Below are 11,121 nucleotides of genomic sequence, written 5' to 3'. Positions count from 1 at the left end.
AATTTTTAGATAATATTAATTTTGATTTTTTATTTTTAATGATAAAACCCCTCAACTATGTTTACTTAATGTAGAATTCCTTAAATTAAAGATTTACCGGTAGTAATGGTAATTATGATCTGCTAGAGTTTAATTAATTAAATAAAATTAGTTTGAAAGTTTTTTCGTTAAATATTTAGTTTGAGTTTTTTTACCCAAAACAAACTTAGTCGATGGGTTTTAACGTTAAAAATCCTATATATATCTTTTGATATCGCCACCACTAAATTTGATGTGTTTTAAATAAAAGATACAGAACTTATATAATTTATGAGTAAATAATACAGAATAGTCTTCTTCGTACGTTACGTAGACAACAATCTAAATATGAAACTGAGCTTGGTCATAGATCGATCATAAGTTGATAAAAGTATCTGAAAACCCATTGTGATCACTTTCTTGGAGCATTTCTTACGATCCCTGACTTGAGAGAAGATGACGGATAGAAAGTCTTGCGGATCTGAAAAACATTCCATGCTGTTCCAGCCGCGTGGCCCGCAGTTGCTAGTACGTCTCCCGTCGCCTCCCCTGCGTTCTCTCCAAACCTGATTTGCCAGACATCATTGTCACATCAAACTCGTAATGTGCATGATCACTAGTGACATGTCATGAATCCATGTTATACATGAATAAATCGCAAAATATTACCTCTCGCTGACCATTCTGGTAGCAGCCCTGGAAGTAGCAGTTAGAGCTCGTCTCTCTGCGGCTTCAGCTGCGTCTAGTATTTTATCTATTGGATCAAGCCAACCATTATTTACATCTCATTAAGCTTTCAGCCCATCACATATATTATTGTTCTGAGTTTTGACCCCAGAATCATTATATTTATATATAGTTATTATCATCTCTGTAACTTACTAAGGGCATCAAGTGAAGCCAAGAGAACCTCCCCTGGAACCATGGAGAAGAAAGCCTTCCCTGGTTTCGACTTCATCACAGGAACCATTACAGAGCCGCTCACAACTCCAGCACCATTCAACATCGTCTTGCTCAGCTGCTCTGTCGCCTTTGAAAGCTTCCTCGCTCTAAATGTATATTACATATATCCAACAAAGCAGCTAAGATATCAACAGAATCAAGAACGAAAAATTTATGCCTCTAATATTTGTTTTGGTTTGCCTTTAAGTTTACATTCATATATTCATTAATTGTGTATTTTCCAAGTGAATCCACACAATCTTAAAAACAAAACTTTGTAATATTTATAAGTGTAAACGCCAAAAGTAAAGCGAAGGTTGCAAGAATAATTATAAAAAGGATGTTTTATATTTCAAGAATATAATGGTTTTTTTTTCCTCATGTAAGGAAACGCAAACGCAGAAACTAAGTTTGAAAACAATCCATATTTTAATCAGATTGAACTTTGAAAAGGAGTGGATACCGTTGAAGGTTTGTGTTGATTCCATTTTTCTTCTCAGTACTACTGGAGTTTCCACTGTTGCAGCATCCATTTCTCTGAGAGGCACCACTCTTCTCCTGATCAGCCTTTGTAATCATTACTTCACCTCCCTTGTGAACCTGTTCAATCATGAAGATAATATGTACACACTAATTAATGAAGATAAGAATCTCTCATTAACATGATAATTCATGCTTTCTTATAACATAAAACCATTTGGATTCATATCACACACACAATCTTCTAATACTCCCTTCGTTTATTTGTTTCAGGATGTTCTAAATTAAAAAGAAAAGTTATATATGTTTTTCCTTACTGCATAAACCATTTAATTTCACTATTTGAATACCTAGTTGACATATCTGAATCCAATCACAACAATGTTTACATAACACAAAAAGTCACAGAATATGAAATAAAGTCAAGTTTGGCATAGAAACTTTAAAAAAATTATAAAACATCTCATAAAAAGGGGAAGGACCTGGTTGGTGTAAGCGTTGCTGCAACTGAAGAGTCCTCTAATGATATGTCCTGTTCCTCCAGCAATAGCCTTAGCAACAACGTTGTTATAATCTTCAATCCTCGGCGCGAACTCTTTCCAGTCGATTCCATTGTCAACTTTACTCGAAGCCGAATACGAGAAACAAGAGTTCTCCTTCAAGAACTCGTCAAGCAACTTCAAGCTGTTTGCAACGGCTACATCTCTATCGTCGCTTGAGAAAGTGACCCCATAGCTAAGTGGATCACCGTCTTTAACCGGAAGCGTGAAGAGGTAATCACGTGCGTCGAGTTTCACCACCGGCTCGTCTTTAATCACCGGCCACTGGAGGCCATGTCCGATCCTGACGATCATGGCGAGAGTCACGCCGTTGTCTGAGACTTTGACGAGATTGAAATCACCGGAGGCGAGCTCCACGGCCTCGGATTCGTCGATGAGATGGACTCTACATCTTGGAATATGTAATAGAATCTCTTCAGCTCTCACGGTTTGATGTGGAGGTTGAGGAGGTGGGCTTCGTCGAGTGGTGTCTCGTTCTTGGTTTCTTGTTCTTGAAGATTTTGATGGTCCGAAACATCCCATTTTCTTGTCTTTCTTGTTTTTGTTCTTCTAGTTTTAACAGTGACGTTCCCTTTAAGAGGTTTTGTAATCTTGAAACAGATGATAGAGATTATTTTGTTGGGGAATATTTAGCTTTAATTCATATCTTCTTTCGAGTGAGTGAATATATTCTTGCTTCTACAGCTTTCCTCGCTTTCGGTGGATATGGGAACTATACTTTACGACGTTATACACACTGTACACGTACATTACACGTATACACAGAAATACACGTACATGTACGTGTATATGTTATGCAAGTTATGTGGGACCTACTTAACTGACGATATGTCATATGCCTCTACATGTTACCCAACGATCAGTGTCTTAAAGATTGGATAGGAAGGGTTTTTTCTTGAAATTTTTACCACTACAGAGACTTTATGAATTTTCATTTACACTTACACATTGAACTTGTCACACATATTTTTTGTGTCTAAAGACTCCAATACCCTTATTGTCTCTCTTTTTACCTTCTCTCTCGTTACCGTTTTTTTGATAACTAATCAATAATATTTTTTTTATAATAAAATCTCACAAACTACAATCCTCTCGTCGATGAAATCCGTAATCTTCTTGTCCATGAAATCCCTAACCCCACCGATGAAATCTTTCTCTCTATCGTCGATGGAGCCAAATCCCTAACCCAATCAATGGAACTCCGGAGGAGAAAGAAGGTCTTGTATCTTAGATCTGTAAATTCTCTGACTTTTGTAGTGATTCCGGTAACTCGAGATGTCATGATGCGATGAGTGAGGAACAAGTCTGTCCATGGAAAGAGAAAGATAATGGAGAAGATGAGTTTGAGGAGAAACGGGATGGATTGTGGATTCAAACTCGGGCATGGTGGTGGTGAGTGAGGAACGAGTTGGTCCATGGAGAAGAAATGTTATGTTTACTGGATAGATCGAGCGACATTGAGTACAGTCGTCTTATGTGGAGTTTGTAGAGAGCGACAAGAAGCATAGGTGGTGGTCAGGAACGTTGGTTTGAGAGAGATTTCCATTGGTAGGAAATTGAAAGCTTTGATCTTTATGGTTGATTTATATTATCCATACTTCAAAGTAAAAGTCCAAAGTCTTTCTCCAACACCAATCTCTTGTTTCAGTTAAAGTTTCCTCCTTTTATTTTTGTTTTTGTTTTTGTGATGATGATTTTTTTTTGCAACAGAGGTTATGGATGTGGATGGCCACCATGAAAAATTATGTCGCTGTTCAGCTACTCTCCTCCCTCCGTCACGCAACCAACTCTTCTTCTCAAGTCGCCTATTCACCGTGGTCACCTCATCTCAGATTGCCGTCTTAGCTTCCAATGCGGTGAGTTTTCACGCCGTGCTCAGCTCCTCCTTCGTGTTGTGCTTTCAGCTCGTGCTCGCCGTCTCCGTGCACCGTAACAGACTTGCCGTCTTCTCTCCTAGGTCGAAGATTGAAAACTAGCCAACAATGGTGAAGTTCATATTATTTTCACATCAGATCCTCCATATTTTGTAGTTTTTTTTGTTTTTGACCCCAAATTCTTTGGCATGCAAAAATATCCTCTTGATTTCATCTCAAACTTTTAATTCTACACTTTTATCCACAAAAAAAATTTCCATATAATCTTCCGAACTATGTTTTTGATAAATACAATTCAAACACTCATCCACTAGATTAATTTATCTCATCCACTGCAATATTAACACATGTCCACTAATTTTTTTCTCGTAACACAAACATACAACAAAAATTGTGTGGACGAGTGTTTGAATTGTATTTGGCAAAAACATGAGTGGGCAAAACTTTCATGCTGCAACTTCATCCATCTATGTAAAACCCATCCACACATGACCGTTTTATACACCACTATCTCATATAGACACCATCTCAACATCACCCGTACACACATCACCTGTCCACACATCACATGTCCATATATCCCGTCCATGCATCATCCATCCACAAAAATGTTCATTAAGGATAAAATTGTCTAGAATTTACTGCTGGCCCACAACAAAGTGTCTCACATGTAAGATGTGCCTCTGAGTGTAAGAGAAAGACAAAAAGTGCCCCTCAATGTAATCAACTCTTTTTTCTTTGTCAACATTTTCATTTCTTGGAATTGATAATACACAAATGGCCAGCTAACTACATCAGGTTATTACATAATTTTGGTTATTGAATCTGGCATTCTTTGCTAGCTGATCAAATAGGGACTGTAATAGGAAAAGCTATTGTTCTTGGACAAATTCAAGATGTCTTGGAGTATGGCTATTGCACCGTTGATGGGAATGTCTTGCTTTCTTTCTCGAGCTGGTAGATAAATCAAAATCTTGATTAGTTCTGCTGCACAGTCACCTTGCTTTCTTTCTCGAGCTGGTAGATAATCCAAACTCTTGATTAGTTCTGCACAGTCACCTAGAAATACCATATTCTTTTATGAGTCTATTTATTTGTTAAATAGTTAATAGCATGTGTTGGGATTGTTTAAGTCCATGTTCAACTCTATACTATCCGATTAGTACGATATTGTCCGGTTTGGACTTTAAAAGCTGGTCCGCGTGGATTTACTTTTGGATTTCATCCCAAAAGATTTCGTACTAATTAGAGTTGGATTAGACATTTTTTATCTAATTCTTCAATGTGGGACTTAGTTTGATATCTCAGAACATGTTCATTGCTTCTGCTATTAATGGTAAGTTGGTAGAAGTGATTGCAGAGCTTCCTTGGATTCCAAGAGTGCCTTCTTTACTATATAAGGGCTATCATATTCGAACCATATTGGTTTGCGACTTCCAAGATGCATCTACAAATACAATAGCAGCTTATGAATAGAATAGTCTTTATGTCTTGATCATGAAACGAAATTGAATTTTTTGTTCCTGTGTAAAAGACTTTGTATACATGCGAACTTTCAGAACAAGACAGCAATGACGAGTGTGAACCTCAGCGTCAGGACGGCGATGACCAATGTGAACCTCAGCATATCGTGGCGGCAAGAAGCCGTACTAAATTGACAAGTTTGTCCCTTTTCGTATAAAATCCCAAAAAGTTGGTTAATGTTTATCCGAACGTGACATCATGTCTTTAACTTTTTAACAACCAGAGAGAATAGAATACCTTACAAGCTTGCATTTTCATAGGACACTCTAAAAGAGAGTTTAAATCAATAGACACCAAAGGTTATAAAACAAGAACGTGAAAATATACAACTGGTATCTGATTCCAAATTGCTCTGGCACGGTCAATTAAATAACTGCTAGGCTGACTCATAAGGATCAATACCCTGTCATTTTCTACCAATACACAATAATGCTTAAAAGATAATTAGAAACACACAAAAGAAGGTAATAGTAATTAGAAAAAGAGAAATAGCATAAACAATAACAAGTCAGTTCACTTTCACTTAAGGAGAAGTTTCTTAAACTATGATCTATATATTACACAGATTTGACAATTTTCCATTTACTTCCAATAATCTACCCTCACGTTAATTGCTGATGAAGTTACTCAAGGGTCTATGATTTCAAAAGAATTTTTGGATTCGCTGTTGTGTAGCAACTAGCTTGTGCTCCTCATCAAATAAGCTACCACGCATCCTAAAACAGCACCGGCTGCAACCTGTAATATTCAACCTCATAACTTAGCTATATCATCTTTAACAGACAGAACTCAGGGTCGATACATGTGTAAATCTGATTCTAACATTTTCTTGAAAGGAGACTACCCAATTGTTAACAGAACAGAAGTCTAAGAATTAGCGATGATGAGTAAGACAAACCTGGATAGGAGTGTGGCCGAGCAGTTCACGCAAGGGTTTAACTGTGGATAACGGATGCTCGGACGGAAACTCACAAACAATTTGATTCAGTAGCTGAAATTTTCCATTTATACGAAAAAAGCTTTTTGAGTTTAGAAAGCATGGAACAATCCTTCTTCAGGGAAAGAAAACAAAGACATGGGAAACAAGGATTAATAAGTTAGTTCCGCATGGATTTACCTCAGCTTGACGACCAGCATGAAGCCTGACCCCAGAGGCATCATACATTACCTGCAACCCATTTCACAAACATATGTAAAGCTTGAGCAATCAAAATGTAAAAGAAGTACGATTGAGTAATCAAAATGTATGATAAAAACTGAATTGCTAGTTGAACAACATCTCCTTTCATACACTTATATGTTTGTTCGACACATGTAAAATTAAGCAAAGCAAGAGGTTCTAAAGTTAGCCAAAGAAGAAACTCACAACGCAGGCCAAGACAAGAGCGATAGCAAAAGCGGGTGATCCAGCACCTTCTGCAAGGCCAATGGCAAGAGCTAAGGCAGTGACAGTAGCAGAGTGAGAGGAAGGCATTCCACCAGAACTAATCATCTTTTTAGAGTCCCATCTCTTTTCTTTGTACCTGGAACATTCTAACACACACACACCACCAAACAACTGAGAATCTACTCCTCAAAACCACACCTAAATATTCATTATCTCTATCTTCTTAAGACTCTCTTTAGCTCTATAAAGACCTCTCTAGAAAAGCAAAAAGTTGTAAACTTTCTAACAATTCAATCGAAACTAAACACCTAACAATAAGAAAGTTGCAATCTTGAATTGTAGTAAAACAAAAGCCAATCTTAGCAGATCGGAGCAAACGAGGAGGGTGAGCGGACCAATTAGTGAAGACTTTGAGGAACTGGGCGAGAGCGAATGCAAGAAAAGCGGATAAGAGGGGAAGATTGTGGGGAAGGAGATTCTGCGACGAAGGAGATCCGTTCAAGTTCGACGCCCTGCTTCCCCCCGCGTCCGCCACTGTCATCACCTCGTCCATTAGCCTCTCCCAATCTCTCTGCTTCGATCACAAGTTCAGATTTTTTGGAGATGCACTCGCGATTGGAATTTTTTTTCTTTTTTTTTTAAATAAAGGTTTCGTGAAGGAACAAATTATTGTTTAAAATAAGTAAAATAAATAAAGTTGACAAAAAAATAAGTAAATAAATAAAGAAAACATACCTTTTGGACTTTAACTGACGTAATTAATTTCAATTAGACACTTTAATATTCTTCTTGATAAACATACTTTTAAGTCTTTCTCACAAAAAAATATATCTCAAGAATTAAAATGACCAAAATAACATTTTTTATTTTGAAAATTTTAATTTTATTTTACTTTTTTAAATTTGAAATCCTATCCCAAAACTCCACTCCTAAACTCTAAATCCTAAACCCTTAACTCTAAACCTCACCCCTTAACTCTAAATTCTAATGTCTAGATTAATTAATCCTAGGTGTATAAGTGTATATTTACTTCTTTTGATAAAACATTTAAGTTTATTTTGGTCATTTTAATTTTTAAGGTCTATATTTGTGACAACTTTTTTTAGGTCTATCCTACGGAATTTCTCAATATGTAATCTTAAAATATTTTTTTTTGAGAAATTATCTAGAATTTCAATTAGACACTTTAATAAGTTTTTGTCAAAAAATAGCACTCAATTAAGAAAATGACCAGAATAAGTTTTATCAAAAGGTAAAAATGTATTTTTTACCTTAGGATTAACTAATATAGACTTAGAGTTTAGAGTTTAGAGTTAAGAGGTGAAATTTTGGGATAGGTTTTAATTTTTTTTAAAATAAATATTAAAATTTTCAAAATAGAAAAAAGTTATTTTGATCATTTTTTTTTTTGTGCACCAACATTTTCATTAAGAGAAAATTATGGCCTCGGGCCCAAGTTTTTAGCCCACGACTTGGTCCATTACAGATAATTGGCTCAATGTGGCTTTTGCTAAAGCATCGGCATCATCATTAAGCGAACGAGGAATTTGGGAAAAAACGATATCGACAAAAGGAGAAGAGATGTGATGGATATCACTCACAATCCCATAGATCTCCGAGTTCTGCAAGTCGTTGTTGATTGCTCTAACGAGCGTTGAGTTGTCAGATAGCATCTGAAGATCTGTGACCCCCATAGCTACTGCAGTGGTGATTCCCGATCGGAGAGCTAGGGCTTCGGCGATCAGTGGGCTGGGAACAAATTCTTGGGTCGTCGCTCCTCTGTGTTTGCAAGCTCCTGTTGAATCCGTGAAGATCCAATCTAGACCTGCTTTGTTCGATTGTTTGTTCCATGCGGCGTCCGTTTTATATATCAATCTTGTGCTCCGGTCGAGATGTAGATGTGGCGCCTTAGGCAAGGTCGTCGCTTGCTCTAATACTTGATTCTGCGGCCTTTGCGCTAGGTTCCATTCTTGAGCCAGTCTTAGTGCCTTTGTAGCGACGTCCTGGGGAGTGAAGGTTTGATCCTCAAAGAGAAGGGTGTTGCGCGCAGTCTAAAAAGCCCAGCACACATGGGAGGATGTTTCCTGATATTCTTGATAGGGGCAAGCATATCACTTTCCTAAATACTGTGATTGCGCCTTTGAAGCTCTTGTCCGCGGTCAAGTGAGTCGCTTTATGAGTGGGAATCAGGTCCCATACCTTCTGTGCAAATCGGCAGAAGAAGAAGGTATGCATCGCGGTTTCTACAGCTTGGCATTGTTTAAAACATGCTTCTGATTGAATGCCTTTGTGTTGCAGGTTAGCTCCAAAGGGAAGGGTGTTTTGTGTAATAGACCAGAGGAACATTCGCATTTTGGGGGAGAAAGTACCTTTCCATATGTCCTTCATCCAATCAAAGTTCTCGGGGTCAGCTAGGGTAGTTGTAGCCTCTCCCATGGTAGTTGTGAAGTACCCTGATTTGGTCGAGTACTTGCCTGATCTCGCTGGTCGCCAGATAAAGATGTATGCTGCTCCCGTCTCACTTGGTCTTAAGCATTTGATTTGGTCCGCTAGCAGAGGGACAAATTCTTCTAATCTGGCTTCATTCCACTTCATGTCAGATGTTAGTAGATAAGACACTCTAAGATCGAGTCTTTTTTCTTGGATTGGCCCAAAATTTTGATATTTTCTTTTAGGGATAGTCAAGAGTCCTTCCATACTCTAGTATCTTCTCCGTTTCCTATAGCTTTACCCACATTCCCTTTTAGTAAATCTCTGCCATGTAGTTTGCTCCTCCATCCGTGTGAACATACTGCAGGGGCTTGTGCCTCTAGGAATGATGTCTTGTGGCAGTATTTTCCAAGTAGTACTCGTGCTAGTAGGCAGTTAGGTGCTATTAAGATCCTCCATACTTGTTTCGCTAATAGAGCTTGATTGAATATTTGAATATCCCTTAGGCCAAGGCCTCCACCCGCTTTTGGCTTAGTCATTTAGTCATTTTGCTCTGTGCTATTCAGCACATTTTCATTTTGGAAAGTCATTTTTTTTTAAAGTTATTTTGTGACAAAAACTTTAAAAACATTATTTGAGAGAATGACCCTAATTTTATTATATACTTAGATTATTTTGAACTTTTTTGAAAAAGTTATTTTGAAGTTTGACCACAAACATCATATTATTTTGAGCTTTATTTATTTTCAAAATTTTTACCATCAGCAACTTTTTTTAATTTGCCCTAAACCAACAATTCTTCATATATAGTACATTACATTGTTCACCTGGCTTTTAAAGAGATCGATATGATAAAAGCACAATAAATTTGCAAAACATTTTTCCACAAAAACTTGTAAAAAATATAATTCGTTAAAGAAAAACGGCGCACTTTCCAGCGCCCGATCATGCGTCGGCTCTTCCACAACTATCTTATTTCCCGGACTATATGCCGCCTTAAACATTGGATTGTGATTTGTCCAACAACAAAAATCATTGGATTGTGTATACGCGTTTTCCAGGAACGGGTTCAATTTTAAATTCGGTTCTTCACTGAATTCCAACTTATCTTTAACCATTGAATCCTGAAACAAAAAAAAAACCACTTAAAGTCTAAAACCAAACCACAAAGAAAGAAAACTCATTTCGCTGTAGAGAAGAGGCACAGGTTAATCCTGTAAAGGGTATCTGACAAAGACTGGTTGGTAACGTACAAAGACTGTTGACTCGGTAAATAGAGGAACACGATGATGACCCAACCCCAACTCCAAAGGCCAAAGGTAATGCCTTTAAAACCCCCCCGCCTCCACCTTCTCCCATTTCACAAAGACTTAGAAAATAAAGAAAGAATTAGAGAGAGAGAGCTAAGAAGAAGTGTGATTATTTTATAGTCAGAGAGTCGCCGGAGCTCTGATACCAAATTGTGACACCCGCCACTTTCGAAATATAATAAATTGATAAAAACGGAAATAAAATAATAATACAACTCAAATAATAATAATCTTCATATCATAATATAAAAGTCAATACGTTACCAAAAGGCCTGAAAGCCCAACATCGATAACATCAGAAATATAAAATATGACATAAACCGAAAGTCTAAAATAGGAATAACACAAACGATAAAAGTCCAAAGGCCTAAAGGCCCGATAAAGATAAAAGCGGTAAAAGCGATAGAAGCCCAAAAGCCCAATGGCACCGGTCCGATAATCACTCCTGCTCGTCGGTCTCACCTAAAAGAGGGAAAGAATGAGGGGTGAGCGACAGGGGAATCGCTCAGCGAGGTATGGGATGCTACCCCGAAGTCCATGGACCCGGACATAGCACTCCGAATAAATATAATTTAATTCTAATGCATGTCAAACAC

General features: G+C 37.5%; 2 protein-coding genes across 2 annotated transcripts; both read right to left on the bottom strand.

The window, feature by feature from the left end:
• Window positions 1-290: 290 nt before the first annotated feature.
• On the bottom strand, window positions 291-2,642 carry LOC106344018. Its single transcript, XM_013783391.1, has 5 exons — window positions 1,923-2,642; window positions 1,424-1,560; window positions 901-1,067; window positions 688-772; window positions 291-584 (listed from the first exon to the last, which is right to left on the bottom strand). The coding sequence occupies exons 1-5, from the start codon at window positions 2,520-2,522 to the stop codon at window positions 431-433; spliced, it is 1,143 nt and encodes a 380-aa protein (XP_013638845.1). The 5' UTR covers window positions 2,523-2,642; the 3' UTR covers window positions 291-430.
• A 3,183-nt stretch (window positions 2,643-5,825) lies between these two features.
• LOC106292790 (uncharacterized membrane protein YuiD-like) lies at window positions 5,826-7,448 on the bottom strand. The gene is made up of 5 exons (XM_013728444.1): window positions 7,181-7,448; window positions 6,765-6,921; window positions 6,516-6,566; window positions 6,297-6,389; window positions 5,826-6,136 (listed from the first exon to the last, which is right to left on the bottom strand). Exons 1-5 carry the CDS (start codon window positions 7,336-7,338, stop codon window positions 6,077-6,079), a joined length of 519 nt encoding a protein of 172 aa, XP_013583898.1. The 5' UTR covers window positions 7,339-7,448; the 3' UTR covers window positions 5,826-6,076.
• Between the last annotated feature and the right edge of the window lie 3,673 nt (window positions 7,449-11,121).

This window comes from Brassica oleracea, chromosome C5 (genome assembly GCF_000695525.1).
Source record: "Brassica oleracea var. oleracea cultivar TO1000 chromosome C5, BOL, whole genome shotgun sequence".
Lineage (NCBI taxonomy): Eukaryota > Viridiplantae > Streptophyta > Magnoliopsida > Brassicales > Brassicaceae > Brassica > Brassica oleracea.
This window is presented reverse-complemented; position numbering and strand designations above follow the sequence as displayed.

Bases quoted from the DNA above. Each gene is read 5' to 3' on its own strand.
- LOC106344018 (XM_013783391.1), bottom strand. From the start codon at position 2,522: ATGGGATGTTTCGGACCATCAAAATCTTCAAGAACAAGAAACCAAGAA. The intron at 1,068-1,423 runs GTATCCACTCCT...ATATACATTTAG, and splicing joins ATCAACACAAACCTTCAACG to AGCGAGGAAGCTTTCAAAGG. The intron at 773-900 runs GTAAGTTACAGA...TTGATCCAATAG, and splicing joins GGCTTCACTTGATGCCCTTA to ATAAAATACTAGACGCAGCT.
- LOC106292790 (XM_013728444.1), bottom strand. From the start codon at position 7,338: ATGGACGAGGTGATGACAGTGGCGGACGCGGGGGGAAGCAGGGCGTCG. The intron at 6,922-7,180 runs GTCCGCTCACCC...AGAATGTTCCAG, and splicing joins CTCAAAGTCTTCACTAATTG to GTACAAAGAAAAGAGATGGG. The intron at 6,567-6,764 runs GTGAGTTTCTTC...AATGGGTTGCAG, and splicing joins CTCTTGTCTTGGCCTGCGTT to GTAATGTATGATGCCTCTGG.